Source organism: Protobothrops mucrosquamatus, unplaced genomic scaffold (assembly GCF_001527695.2).
Source record: "Protobothrops mucrosquamatus isolate PMUCROS unplaced genomic scaffold, P.Mucros_1.0 scaffold390, whole genome shotgun sequence".
Lineage (NCBI taxonomy): Eukaryota > Metazoa > Chordata > Lepidosauria > Squamata > Viperidae > Protobothrops > Protobothrops mucrosquamatus.
This window is the reverse complement of record NW_015386722.1, coordinates 312465-327850: the sequence shown is the minus strand read 5'-3', so window position 1 is coordinate 327850 and position 15386 is coordinate 312465. Positions and strand designations below refer to the sequence as shown.

The 15386-nt window shown below is 41.7% G+C and overlaps 1 protein-coding gene across 1 annotated transcript in view; it reads left to right on the top strand.

Annotated features, from left to right (window-relative positions):
* Nucleotides 1-12363, top strand: part of LOC107287449 (digestive cysteine proteinase 2-like) — a 56377-nt gene extending 44014 nt beyond the window's left edge. The window contains exons 7-12 of the mRNA XM_015815969.1: nt 1802-1997; nt 3924-4117; nt 5603-5694; nt 9178-9339; nt 10259-10448; nt 12151-12363. Coding sequence (XP_015671455.1) covers nt 1802-1997; nt 3924-4117; nt 5603-5694; nt 9178-9339; nt 10259-10448; nt 12151-12338 — 1022 coding nt within the window. The 3' untranslated portion in view covers nt 12339-12363. The remainder of the gene's footprint in view (nt 1-1801; nt 1998-3923; nt 4118-5602; nt 5695-9177; nt 9340-10258; nt 10449-12150) is intronic.
* The last annotated feature ends 3023 nt before the right edge of the window (nt 12364-15386 follow it).

The following is a 15386-nucleotide window of genomic DNA, read 5'->3' as shown; positions in this document are numbered from 1 at the left end:
GCAAACCTCAACAATTGTATTGCTTTCCAAGTGCCATTTTTCATCTCCCGCAGCTCCCGTTCCTAGCAGTACAGGCCAAAACTGACTCCAGCCACCCAAATCAAAAAGCAGATTGGAGAATGCCCTGCAAATGACCTTTTGTTTTCTTGCAGAGAAAGGGACTCCCAACATTTCATCTAAAAATGTTGGATCAGCTGGAGCTAAAGCAATATAGATGCTGAAAAACGACACCATCTGCCTTTACCCAGCTTCTCCTCCTCCTCCTCCTTCCATTCCACCCTATCAGGGAGCTTGCAGGGATATTATATATGATGTTAATTTGGGCAGATATTTATGGCTTGTATTACAGAGCTTCAGATACAATCTCCACCCTCTCCATAGGCCTTGCTTAAGGCACTTGGAAATTTATATGCTCTTTTAATGACTTTCTGGCCTGTGGATATGTGCCCTTCCCTTCTCTGTTTTCCATTGTGATTTGATGTTTGGCAACTTCGATCATGTAAGCTAGGAAGAATTTATTCCTGCAAAAGAGACCAACATGGCTTAAAGCTGCATGCTCTCCATAGTATTTGAATTTTATCCCACTTTTAACTCAAGACAGTGAACATACCTTAATACTCCTGCCTCCTCTTTTCCCTATAACAACTGCTCTGCGAGATAGGTTGGGCTGAGAGAGAGAGGAATGCTGGTTTTGGAATTCTGGGAGTCGAATTCTTCCTATCTTTTAAGTTGCCAAGATTGAGAAACACAGCTATACAGCATTTAAGAACTTTCTAGGGCATGTAAAATTATCAGCTCAAATCAAGATACATATTTGTAGAAATACAAGATAAGACAAATATGAACCTGTAAATTTCATAGTCTGCAGGAATTAACTGTGGCAAAAAAAGGTCATAAAATGAGGTGCAACTCCCTAACAACTGCCTCACTTAGCAGTGAAAATGTTGGGCTCAATCATGGTCAGAAGTTGAGGACCACTGATACTGGAAGACCTGCAGCTAGTCTTTGAGGGATCCATGCTAGGGTGACTAAATCTCTTCTCCTGCTGTTGATCCTTTCTCCCTGGCTCCCTATTTGCCAGTTAGGAAGATTCTCCCTCTCTCTGCCCTATACAGGAAGTCCTCAACTTACAACTACAATTGGGACCAGAATTTCTATTGCTAAACAAGGTGATTGACTCCTGCCTGATTTTTTTTTTTGCCATGTTTGCTAAGTGAATCGCTGCAGTTGTTGAGTAAATCATGCAGTCATTAAGCGAATCTGTCTTCCCTCATTGACTTTGCTTATCAGACATTGGTTGGGAAGGTCACAGATGACAATCCAATGACCCCGGTATACTGCAACTATCATAAATACATAATAATAATAATAATAATAATAATAATAATAATAATAATAATAATAATAATAATAATAACAACAACAACAACAACAACAACAACAACAACAACAACAACATTGGAAAGGACCTCGGAGGTCATGTAGTCCAACCCCCTGCTCAGGCAGGAAACATGCTGGTTGCCAAGTGCCCAAATTTTGATCATGTGACCGTAGGGATGCTGCAACAGTTGCTAAGTGCAAGGAATGACTGTAAGTTGCTTTTTTCAATACCGTTGTAACTTCAAACGGTTATTAAACGAATGGCTGTAAGTCGAGAGCTACCCATAGGAGAGCCTAGCCCTCAGAAGTCTTCAGATTCCCTGGTTTCAGAATATTTCTCTGGATTTGTGAAGTAGACTGTTGCATTTCAGTGCTCCATGGGTATTGCGAAACCCACATGTGCATTGTGCTTCCTCCCTAGAAACAAAAGTGTGTGATGAGCTGCCAGGAGATTCCACAGAGCACCACATCATGGCCAACCCCATGGCTGATTTTGTTGGTGGACAGGAGGATCGTGCCCACAGCCTGTTCCACCATTACAGAAAACGCTTTGGAAAGAGCTATGACACTGAGCAGGAGATGGACCATCGGAAGCACACCTTCACCCACAACATGAGGTGCAAAGCCTCAGGAGAAGAGGCAGAGGGAAGGAGGGGGGTTGGTAGAAGGACAGGAGAGAGAAGAAAAGAACTAGTTTGATGAAAAGAAGGACTGCGGGTGACATGATAGCAGTCTTCCAATATCTGAGGGGCTGCCACAAAGAAGAGGGGGTCAAGCTATTCTCCAGAGCACCTGAAGGCAGGACAAGAAGCAACGGATGGAAACTAACCAAAGAGAGAAGCAACCTAGAACCAAGGAAGTATTTCCTGACATCTAGAACAATTAATCAGTGGAATGACTTGCATCCAGAAGCTGTGAATGCTCCAACACTGGAGGTTTTTAAGAAGACACTGGACAGTCATTTGTCTGAAATGGTATAGGGTCTCCTGCTGGAGCAGGGGGTTGGATTTGAAGACCTTCAAGGTCCCTTCCAACTCTGTTATTCTGTATTCTGATGAAAAACATTTCCTGTCTCAGAAGAGCTTTCTCTGTAATCAGTAAATGTGCTCATTATTGGAGGAAAGGCTTGAAAAAAAATGATGATGATGATGATGATGATGATGATGATGATGATGATGATGATGATGGAAGGGACCTTGGAGATCATCTAGTTCAACCCCCTGCTCAGGCAGGAAACCCTATACCATTTCAGACAAATGGCTGTCCAGTCTCTTCTTAAAAACGTCCAGTTCTAACTGTCAGGAAGTTTCTCCTTAGTTCTAGGTTGCTTCTCTTCTTGATTAGTTCCATCTTGCTTCTTGTCCTGCCCTCAGGTGCCTTGGAGAATAGCCTGACTCCCTCTTCTTTGTGGCAGCCCCTGAGATATTGGAACACTGCTATCATGTCTCCCCTCGTCCTTCTCTTCGTTAAACTAGACATACCCAATTCCAGCAACCGTTCCTTATATACTTTAGCTTCCAGTCCCCTGATCATCTTTGTTGCTCTTCTCTGTACTCTTTCTAGAGTCTCAGCATCTTTTTTACATCGTGGTGGCCAAGATACATTCTACAAATAATTGGTTGCACTCTTTCCTCTTTACTATTCCTTAATATTCTGACTTTAGCTCTGCCGTATCATTTTAACACAAGTTCAAAGGCTTTCATTGTCATTTGTACAAAGACATGGGTGGCCAGGTGAAAGCTTCTTTTCCCATCTCACCAGCCAAGTTTTAAGTCTGTGCGTCCCTGGAAACATTAGCATGTAAACCATTCTGATGTTATCCTGTAGTATCAGTGGTGAAATTAATTTACATCTGAGATTAAAATGCATAATCAAGAACATTATAAAACAACACTTGTCAAAACAAGCAGCAATCAAACAAGGCTTAGAACTGGTGCCAAAAGTTCTCATATGCTACCAAAAGTGAAGATTGAAAAACTCATCCAGAGGTCAAGCCTGGATAGTTGAGAGTCCCAAAATCGTGGGGCCAGTGACCAGTAGGGTGATTAGAAGGTACAAAAGGGAGCATCCACACTTAAGAGCTGTGGTAGCACAGTGGTTAGAAATGCAGTATTGCAGGCTAACTCTTCATTCCACTACCAGGAGTTCGATTCCCACTGGCTCAAGGTTGGTTCAACCTTCCACCCTTCCCAGGTCAGTAAAAGGAGGACCCAGATTGTTGGTGGCAATATGCTGACTCTGTGAAACCACTCAGAGAGTGGTGAAGTGGCTTCTCGAAGAAGCAGACGCCATGTCCACCATTTTGTGAAGGTACAAAATGTGGGCCATATCTTAAATTTCAATTGTTTCTTTGTCATCAAGAAAGTAAAGAAAGCACAATTTCCAAACGAAAGAAAAGAAAGGATACTTTTTAGGTGGGTGTCCATTACTTGCTGACTCTCCCCTCCCACCTTGATCTTAGGACAGAAGGGCCTTTAAGGGTCAGAAAGTTAGATGATATCCAGTACCTAGCTTAGCTCTTCCTCTTCCTCCTCCTTTCCCAGGTTTGTCCATTCCAAGAATCGAGCCAACCTTCCATTTAAGCTGGCCCTGAATCACTTGGCAGATCTCACCCTGGAAGAGATGGCTGTGATGAGGGGGAAGCTCAAGAGCACAACACCCAACAAGGGGCTGCCCTTCCCTGAGGAGATTTACACAGGCCTCATCCTGCCAGAAAGTTTGGATTGGAGACTCTATGGTATGTATTGGTAGTTTGGGGCGAGCATGGTTAGTAAACTGTCATCTTTGTGACAGTCATTCAGCAGCACAGAGGAGGTACGTCTTCCAGGCCTTGGCCTTGGCCTTTTCTATTTTAAGTTTAAGTCATCCAGACTCATTTTGGAGTTGGGAAACTTCTAAATCTCCCATCAGCCATGACACATTGTCTAATTTTTTTCTCTTCCTCAGCCATGCTGCCCCATCTTCAATGCAGGTAGTCCTCAACTTATGGCCACAACTGAGCCCAAAATTTCTGTTGCTAACCAAAACACAATTGTTAAGTGAATCACTGCAGTTGTTAAGTAAATAACATGATTATTAAATGAATCTGGCTTGCCCATTAACTTTGCTTGTCAGAAGGTCACAAAAGGTGACCCTGGGATACTGCAACTGGCATAAATATCAGTCAGCTGTCAAATGTCTGAATTTTGATCATGTGACCATGGGGATGCTGCAACAGTCATAAGTGTGAAAAGTGCTTATAAGTCACTTTTTCCAGTGCTGTTGAAACTTCAAACGGTCACTAAATAAACGCTTGTAAGTTGAGACTACATCTACATCTGTACCTCTAGTCAACCTTCTGTTTCTCGAATTGCCATTGAATTCACCTGAGGTGAAAAATAGGCAGCTTTAAACCTTTATTATTTATTTGTATGTTTGTTAGTTTAAAATTTGTTTACCACCCATCTCGTCACAAGCCAACTTACTTGTTAAGCCATCATGGCCTCATTCCAACATCACCCAGCCATTAAGAATGATTTACCAACTTCAAGGTTTGGCTTTGAACTTCATTGTCAGATGGAAACTAACAAGAATGTAGGTTGATGTTAGTAATAAACCAGTTTCCTGAGTTTTTTGTTTTGTTTTTAGGTTTTTTTATAGTTATTATTCAAACAGGGAGAGGATTGATTCCCTTTCTTTTCCAACATGGTTTTCGTCATTTCTTTGCAAACTACATTATAGTAGTGTTCTAATTTTCCTTCTATTCCCTTTTGTTGCAATTAATAATAGGATGTTTTTGCTGATTGCTCACTTGGACCACTTCTTCACCCAGACATTGCATCTTCTAGAATCATCCAACTGTTACTGTACCAAAAGAACAGTAATGAGAATAGGCTTTATATCACCAGTGATAGTAGAGGAATACTAGAAGATTTTGAAAATCACTAATGGAGAAATAGACTTTGTCCTTGCCTGATGTGACAAAAGAGTTGAGCTAGGTACAAATACTAAACGGCATAGGTAGAAAATGCAAAAGATAAAAAATAAAAACTTGATTGTTTTGGGGTGGGTGGATAAAAGTTAAACCTTGTTCTAAATATCCTTTGGATTTTTCCTATTGCAAAAGAAAAAAGTATGGGATTCTGATCTTGTTTGGCAGCATTTGAAGATAAACAGCATAACAGGAGGTATGCAGGAGGATGGCAAGGCAAGTGTGCAAAAATTTTCTCTTTGCTCTTTCCAGGGGCAGTGACTCCTGTCAAAGACCAGGCTGTGTGTGGTTCCTGCTGGAGCTTTTCTAGTACGGGATCCCTTGAAGGAGCTCTCTTCCTTAAGGTAGGAACTGCTTCATTCCTTACATTTTGGAAGATGTCGGTTAATAGGAGTGTGCAAAATTCAAAAGACCCTGTTCCAAAATACGTTCATGTTAATTGTTTGGAAGGGAGAATTGCAGCAGAATGTTTCAAGCCTGGAAAGTTTTGCATCTCCAATGCTTTGCCTAATTCTCATGTAGGCTGCCGAAGAACCACTATTTGTCTGTCTGTCTGTCTGTCTGTCTGTATCTGATTTTTATAGAATAGAATTCTTTATTGGCCAAGCGTGATTGGACACACAAGGAATTTGTCTCCGGTGCATAAGCTCACAATGTACATATAAACAGCAAGTAATAGGCCATAGGTCATAAATCATAGTTACAATCATTAATCGTGTTACAAACAACAATTGATAAATCATAAGAAACCAATCGGAGAAGATAGTAGGAAAGATGAGAAGATGATAAATGAGACAGTGCTATAAGAATGAAGTGTTCGGCAGAGTGATGGCACGGGGGAATCCCCTCTTTATAAGTAACTCAAGGTGTGAACATATCTAATACTCCTTTCCCTTCCTGTTTTCCCCCACAACAACAACCCTTTGGGGTGGGCTGGGCTGAAATAGAGGGATTGGCCCAGTCATTCAGTCATCTTTCATGCCTAAAGTGGGACTAGAACTCACATTCTCCTGGTTTCTAGGCCAGCACCTTAACCACCATACCAAACTGGCTCTCTGTTCTGATATTGATGGAGATTGATTGATACAGATATAGATACAGATATCACTATCCTGGTCTTGTTTCCAATAGGTTAATATCACTAGTGGAAGTTACAGAACAAACATTACTATTACATCAGTAACCAAAGAAAAATAACATAAGTAACTAGGCTAAATATGGAAATAGAATAATGGATGATTTATATCAATACATTTGCCAAAGAGGGAAGTAATATCCACCAAAAAAATCTACATAGGAACATGGCTAAGGTTGCCAAATTCTTTCAACTAATATCTTTAAGTAGTTTGTTTTAACAAGTATAAATGTTTTTTCCGACCATTAGTTTTTACATAAGCAAAGAGAAATTAATTCATTCCTCTTCCTAATTTAATTGTTTTGAATAATGCATTTAATTACAAATTAGAATGATGTTGTAGGATGGTTGTACAGCATAAACTAAGATTAGCATTTTGAGAGTGGCTCTATCCCCATAATATGGTCAGACAAAACAAAGAATCAACATTATAGTCCAGGGCTGGACAGATTCGGGTGCTCAACAACCTATGGACTTTAACTCCCAGAATTCCGGGCTGGCTCAGGAATTCTGGGAGTTGAAGTCCACAGGTGGTAAAGGGCCCATAGTTACTCATCCCCTGTTACAGTCCAATTCAATGACTTGGTTCATAGAACTCATTAAGACATAATATGGTTGCTTTAATTTTGCCTTAGCCACTAGGGCTTGTCAGACATATTTTATAGAGAACATTATGTGAATACAGGTAGTCCTTGACTTACCACAGTTTATTTACTGACCGTTCAAAGTTACAACACTGGAAAAAGTGACTTATGACCGTTTTTCACACTTAACAAGCGTTGCAGCATCCCCATGGTCACATGATCAAAATTCAGATGCTTGACAACTCGCTTATATTTATGACGGTTGCAGGGTCCGGGGATTCCGTGATCTGCTTTTGTGACCTTTTGACAAGCAAAGTCAATGGGGAAGCCAGATTCATTTAACAAACTGTGTTAATAACATAACAACTACAGCAATTCACTTAACAACTGTGGCAAGAAAGTCGTAAAATGGGACAAAAATCACTTAACAAATGCCTCACTTAGCAACAGAAATTTTGGGCTCAGTTGTGTTTGTAGGTCAAGGACTATCTGTACAACCAACAAATCTACCAAGGATGAAGTATATTTCTATTCTGTTGGTTATTTTGCACAAGGGAAAGACATCATAAGACAATGCAGAGCTCCGGGCTCAGTTGCCGTGTTCCTGCTCCTACTTGTTCCAAAGTATTTCTTCAATTTGGATGCACTACACAGCCCTAGCATATAGCCTCTTAGAAACACTTTCTAAAGATCCTTAGAAATGCCAATCAAAGCACTGGTGATTGCTCAGTAAGGCTTTTGGGCCTGTTTTTTTTAAAAAAGAAAACCCACACACGGAGTAATGTTCAAAAGTTGCTATTCAAAAGTCACTCCAACTGTAATCTTCTAAATTATACCACTGACATTTTTTTTCTTTAAAAAAAAACAGCAGCTCTAGCAGTGAAACAGAAAACTGGAGAGATTAAAACTGTTCCTATAGAGAAAACAAATTCCTGAGCTGAGCCCACATTCAGCTAGAAAGGGTAGAAAGAAATCAGCGCTCTAATTTGTGGGGGTGAAAGACTCTAGAATGGTGTTTCTGATATTTATGATAACTCAATCAGCTTTTACCTTTAGTTTGTCTTTCATATTCCATTGAACAGAGGTCCCCAACCTTGGCAACTTTAAGACTTGTGGACTTCAACTCTCAGAATTCCTCAGCCAGCTTGGCTGGCTGAGGAATTCTGGGAGTTGAAGTCCACAAGTCTTAAAGTTGCCAAGGTTGGGGACCCCTGCCATAGAACTTTGTGTTGTTCAGGGTTCCAAAGGATGAGAGTAGAACAACCCTCCTTAATAGAAAGAAGGATTGTTGTTCTGCAAAGCACAACAATACAGGTAGTTCTTGATGTAGGACCACAATTGAGCCCAAAATTTCTGTATGTAGCTAAGCAAGACAGTTGTTAAGTGAGTTTTGCCCCATTTTACAACCTATCTTGCCATAGTTGTTAAGTGAATCTCTGCAGTTGTTAAGTTAGTAACACAGTTGTTAAGTGAATCTGGCTTCCCCATTGACTTTGCTTGTCGGAAGGTCACAAAAGGGGATCACATGACTCCAGGACACAGTAAATGTCATAAATCTGAGTCAGTTGCCAAGTGTCAGAATTTTGATCATGGTGCTGCAACAGTCATAAGTGTGAAAAACGGTCATAAACCACTATTTTCAGTGCCGTTGTAACTTCAAACAATCACTATATGAATTGTTGTAAGTCAAGGACTACCTGCATGTCTGCTGAGCTGTAAAAAAGGATGCAACTGCTTTCTATAAAAAAAAATACTGTATACACACACACATCCTTTACTGTGATTTTTCTGATGTCGTTAGGAACTGCAATTGGTAGCTTTGCTCCCTTGCCAGGAAATGCAGCCAAGCCTGAACAAAGTATTTTTGAGCCCTGATGGCATAGTGGTTAGAATGCAGTATTGCAGGCTAATTCGGCCAACTGCCAGCAGTTCGATTCTCACTGGCTCAAGGTTGACTCAGCCTTCCATCCTTCCAAGGTCGGTAAAATGAGGACCCAGATTGTTGGGGGCAAATTGCTGATTCTGTAAACCGCTTAGAGAGGGCTATAATGCACTGTGAAACGGTATATAAGTCTAAGTGCTATTGCTATTTTTATTCTGTTCCCCAGACTGGCCACCTCATCCCTTTGTCTCAACAAATTCTCATCGACTGCTCCTGGGGTTTTGGAAACTATGCTTGTGATGGTGGTGAGGAGTGGCAGGCATTTGAATGGATCCTGAAACATGGCGGCATTGCCACCACCGAGTCGTATGGGCCCTACAAAGGACAAGTGAGTGACAGAAACCTGTCTGTCAGAGGGGCATCCAGAAGACCTCTGTGTTGTTTAAAATATAAATTATTCAGCCTTTTTCTTGTTTTCTTCTTGTGACAACACAGGAGCACAAACATCTGACAGTGGTTTATCAAAAGAACTATGGTTTAATATACAACATGAAACAACAACATTCAGTCAGATATATTCAAATGGTTCAAGTGAGCGAGAGATTCCAACTGTCATTCTCCTCATATACAGTCTCTTAAAGGGACACTATCCCTAAAATACTCTGCTGACTCATTCTCTATACATCACTTCTGCCAGTCAGCTACTAAATTATAATTAATAATTTAATTATAAATAATTTTCTGCTTACGTGAGAAAGATTGGTGTGGCTTAAGACTTGCTCTGAAAGAGAAGCCGATTGGCAACTAGTTGTTTGTAGATCTGTTGGGATTAACTGTTGGGGTTGGGATTAACTAAAAGCAGGACCGCAACACAGAGTTTGGAACAACTACAGTTTGGGGATAGTAAAGGGAGGCATACGATCAACTAAGTAGAAACCTTAGGATACAGATAGCCCTTGACTTATGGCCACTCACATGCTGAGTGCTCTAAGTTATGCATTTATATATAGGTAGTCCTCGACTTACATCCATGGTCATAAGTCACTTTTCCAATGCTGTTGTAACTTTGAACAGTCACGCAACGAACCGTTAGAGGTTGAAGACTACCTGTACTGCTTTGAATGACTCCTTTGGAGATGGGAAAATGAGGCTGTAAATGACTATGATAAAGTCGTGATTTATTAATGCTTTTAATAATAACCACAGCATCTACTTGTAGAGGGCTCGCAGGGGCGGCCCCTAAGCCAAGGGGATGGATGCTACAGCAAATGGAATCCTGACTGTGGGGTGTGTTCTCTTTCTACCAGAATGGCTACTGTCACAGCAACAAGACTCACCTCGTTGGCAAGCTCTCAAGTTACGTCAATGTCACTTCTGGGAATGCCACTGCTCTGAAGGCTGCCATTTACAAGCACGGTCCTGTCTCTGTCAGCATTGATGCCGCCCACAGGACTTTCTCTTTCTATTCTAATGGGGTCTACTATGAGCCCAAATGCAGTAAGTTTCTGAGCCCTTGTTCCATGGGGTGTTCGTCCTGATCTTCACAATGTCTCCTTCCTTAAGCATCTGAGCCAGTTTCCTTCTGTTTTTTTTAAATGTACTTTTATTATAGATTATAGCAAGTTTAAGAAACCAAAAATGACATAATTACACAGTTGACTGAAATACGTTGATGGAGCAAAAATGTTGTATGGAAATACCCTTAGCTTACCACATTAATGTGAAACTGATAAATCAAGATGCAATTTGGAAATTACATTCCAAGAACAGTTTATACTTAGCAGGAACTGGGCCCAAATTATGCCCTTAGGAGAAATCTACATATGTCATATTTCAGCCAGATCCTTCCTTTTTCTACATCTAAGTTGGCTTCCACTCTGAAGGAAGAAAACAGAGAAAGGGATACCAGTTTTGAAGACTACTAAGCTGGATTAACTTGAGCAAGGGTAGTTGAGAAGGGAGAATTGTTCTGCAGGACCACCTACACAATGATCCATGTGCCTGTGTTAAAGATTGGTTTGGCTATGTGTGCAACATAGTTATGACTATTAATCTCCAGCTGATGCAGTCCTGTTTTTTAATATGCAAATCGATGATCCCATTCATTCTCAAAACTCTAATTATAGATGTTCCAAAGAGCTTAAGAAATAACAAATGCAGGGTCAACCAATGGAGCCTTCTCCATTCCTAGTTCACCAATCCAGAATAGATTCAGATTGATACTACCCTATGATATAAAAAAGATATTGAGACTCTTTAGAAAGTCCAACAAAGACCAACAAACATGATTAGGGGAAGACCAACAAACATGATTAGGGGACTGGAAGCTAAAACATATGAAGAACAGTTGCAGGAATTGTCTACTTTAATGAAAAGAAGGACTAGGGGTGACATGATAGCAGTCTTCCAGTATCTCAGGGGCTGCCCCAAAGAAGAGGGAGTCAAGCTATTCTCCAAAGCATCTGAGGGCAGGACAAGAAGCTATGGATGGAAGTTCATCAAGGAGAGAAGCAACCTAGAATTAAGGAGGAATTTCTTAACAGTCAGAACAATTATCCAGTGGAACAGCTTGCCTTCAGAAGTTGTGGGTGCTCCATTATTGGATGTCTTTAAGAAGAGATTGGACAACCATTTGTCTGAAATGTTATAGGGATATTTCTTCAATAAGATAATTTCAATGTAAAATTTCCCAATATAAACTCTTTTTTTTAAAAAAAGGCATTTGTGATTGTTTATATGAAACTTTTAGAAGCATGTAAAGTTTTTTTGGGGGAAGAGGGTATGAAGATGTTTTGTGTGTGTTTGCAAATTTTCAGTTGCAGAAAGAATGCTAATGGGCGTTATTTGATGTCAATGGTCAGAATATTGAGGTTTCCCAAATTCTCAGTTGCTAATTATAATTCACATCCCTAACAGATATACATTAGCTGTGAATCATGGAGCAGCAGTAAAGACAGAGAGAAGCAGAGAAATTGCATTGTTGATTACTGTAGTTGTGAAGCCCACAATTTGCATTTTCATCACTGCAGTAATAAACATGACCATTTAATCTTCACAAATTATGTAAATCTAGGATTTAAAAGTCCCAGCCTGGGTCACTACTTAGCCCAAATGGTGCTGGTGCATTCTTTTGCCTAATCACACATATAAAAACGGCATTTTGTTCTGAGTTAATTTTTTTTATTTTCATCTTTTTTAGAAAACAAGAGGGGCGAGCTAGATCATGCTGTCCTGGCTGTTGGTTATGGTGTCCTTCAAGGAGAGCTTTATTGGCTCATCAAGAACTCTTGGTCTACATACTGGGGCAATGATGGTTACATCCTCATGTCCATGAAAGACAACAACTGTGGTGTTACTACTGACGCTGTTTTCCCAATTATGTCTTAATGGGAGCACAACTTGGCTGATTCCTTCAGTCAATTTCAAAGAAAATGCAAATCCAGTCCTCTCTTCCTTCTTTTATTGAAGCAGGACCACCTTCGTCTTATCTCCTAAACTTAATCTTAAATCATAAAACTGAAAGAAACTCAAGAGATACATGTCAATAAAAATTCTCGGTCATCCAGGTAGAGTTGTCTGGAAGTTGAGTCATGGCAAAGGGACTCCTTTTCTTTTTGATTTGAAACTTGTCACTGCTTTTCCAAGTAGCTTCATTAGCCTGAGCAAGCTGGTTAGGGGGATCCTCTAATTAAGCATATATACAGTTCCCCTAACCAACTTGCTCAGACTGAAGAAGCTACTTGAAAAAGCAGTGAAGAGTTTCAAACCAAAAAGAAAAGGGAGTCCCATTGCCATAACTCATCTTCCAGTCAAGAGGTACATATTTTTTAGAACAACTTAGTTGCTACCGTTGATGAGTTTTTCAAGAACACAGGCCATTTTGCAAAGGATGTTTTGCCTTGAAAAGCTGGGAAGGGCTGCCCCAAATAAACAAAATGGCCACATCCGTTCTCCTTGGCAGCACCCAACTAAAATGTAAGCAGCATTTCGGCTCTGTTTTCCAATAGTTTAGACATCTCCAAATCTTCCTCAAGCTTTCTCCCAAAAATATGAAGAAGGAAAATTCATTGTGGGTTCTACATTTATAGGTAAAGACTTCCTCCAGTCAATTTCATCTTGATTGAACATGGATGATTCCAGGTTGTTTCCTTAGCAATGGTATATATAGGGAGTTCCCATTTACTTCTTCCAGTCTAGCCTACATCCTTGGATATCCTTGAATCTGCAAGTAATACCAGATCTGCCTACTGACTAACTAACTGGCTAACAGGTCTATTGTTGAGATCAATTCCTGACAGAGAAATGCTGCCATTTTTTTAGCCTATCAGTTTTTTATGGCATAGCCTAAAGTTCCCAAACTGCATTTATTCCTCAAAGCTTTAGGTCTGACCTGCAGAATTCTCTAAAAAATTTCTGCTAAATTGTAATTTTGAGCAGAAGGGGGAAATAAAATATGGAAATAAAAAGTTATTGCTGTAATTGAACTAATTTAATACAATTTTCATTAAATATGTGTTTAAATACAATCACGTTTATATCCATGTAGACATTTAGTGTGATTTCTAGCAAGCGGATCAAAATGTGCCTGTCACTTGGAAGAACACTGCTATTCTAGTTTTTTTTAAACAAAAACTAAAACAAATTAATGAAAAGAAGAACTAGGGGTGACATGATAGCAGTATTCCAATATCTCAGGGGTTGCCACAAAGAAGAGAGAGTCAATCTATTCTCCAAAGCAGCTGAAGGCAGGACAAGAAGCAACGGATGGAAACAAACCAAAGAGAGAAGCAACCTAGAACTAAGGAGAAACTTCCTGACAGTTAGAACAATTAACCAGTGGAACAACCTGCCTCCAGAAGCGGTGAATGCTCCAACACTGGAAGTTTTTAAGAAGAGGCTGGACAGCCATTTGTCTGAAATGGTATAGGGTTTCCTGCCTGAGCAGGATTAGAAGACCTCCAAGGTCTCTTCCAACTCATTACTATTATTATTATTATTATTATTATTATTATTATTATTATTATTATTACTCCTCCTTCATCAGCGGTCTTCAGAAATTTGCCAGGGAGTAAGGCACAGGGTGAACTAAATCCTGTAATTTGGAGCCGACTCCAAATGCTCATATTCCAGGCCTTTCGTAATGGTATAGCTCAGGGGTGTCAAACTCAATTTTATTAAGGGGCGCATCAGCATTGCGGTTGCCTTGGGGGGGGGGTGGCCAGGGTGGGTGCAGCCTATTGGGTGGGTGTGGATGGAGTGGGTGTGGCCTACTGGGTGGGCATGGCCAGCTCTACATCGTTCACATCAAGGGTGCCTGTGGGGGCCTGGGCAGGAGTGGGACAGATCTGAGGGTCTCTGGCAGAAGGGGGTGGGACTGGGGCAAGCGCCGAGGCATGGTCCACTGGAGGAGCCTCACTGTTCCTCTCAGGCTATGTGGGGGAGGGGGCTGGATGGTGGTACGGGCTGTCCGGAACCCTGGGCAGCAGAGGTCAAACACCCAGCCTGGCCCTCGAGCACCCGCAGCACCAAGCCCAGCCCCACTTCCCCAAGGGGGCGCCCAGCTGCACTTACCTCCTCCTCAAAGCTCCAGCTGCTGTGCTTGCTCTCCTTACACAGGTTGCTCATGATGGGTACGAGGGCAAAGTCAGAGGGAGGCCCATTCCATCTCCATGGGAGGAGACCTGGCTTTGTATCCAAAGGTTCCTTAGCAATAGGATGGGAGACCCCCAGGATAGGCCAGGAGGAGGGGGCAAGGGGATAGTAAAAGGGCAGCAGGGCAGGACTAAGGCAGGACTTCCCTCAGATCCTCCCTCTCCTTCTTTCCTTCTTTCCTTCTTTCCTTCCTTCCTTCCTTCCTTCCTTCCTAAGTACAGAATGGTGGGAAAATATTTGAGATGAGGGAGGGAGAAAAACAGGCAAGAAACGCAGCTGAGGAGGTGTCACCCTTCATGAGGAATAAAGAAATGCACCATCGCCTGGAAGTGGCCAGCACGTGGCCCTCACCTACTTCACATATCTGGCTTGGTGGACTCTGGGGGAGGGGATGCCATGAGCAGCGTGAGAGTCAACGTTACCTCCGCGATGCCCAGCCCCCAGCCTGCCTGGTCTCGGCAGGCAGCAGGGCGCTCTCCTCACAGTGCTGAGAGGTTGAGCCGGGCGGTGCGAAGCTCGCCAGCTTTGCACCTTGCTGCCTGCTGAAACTGGGCAGGCTGGGGGCTAGGCAGCATTGCACTTCTCATCAGATTCGCACTGCCCGGCTCAGCCTCTTGGCGCTGTGAGGAGAGCACCCTGCTGCCTGCCAAAACCCCTCCCCCGGAGCTCATCAAGCCGGATATGTGAAGTAAGCCAGGGCCATTTGCTGGCCACTTCCAGGCGATGGTGCATTTCTTCATTCCTCACAAAGGGTGACATCTCCCCAGCATGCACCGGGGGGGG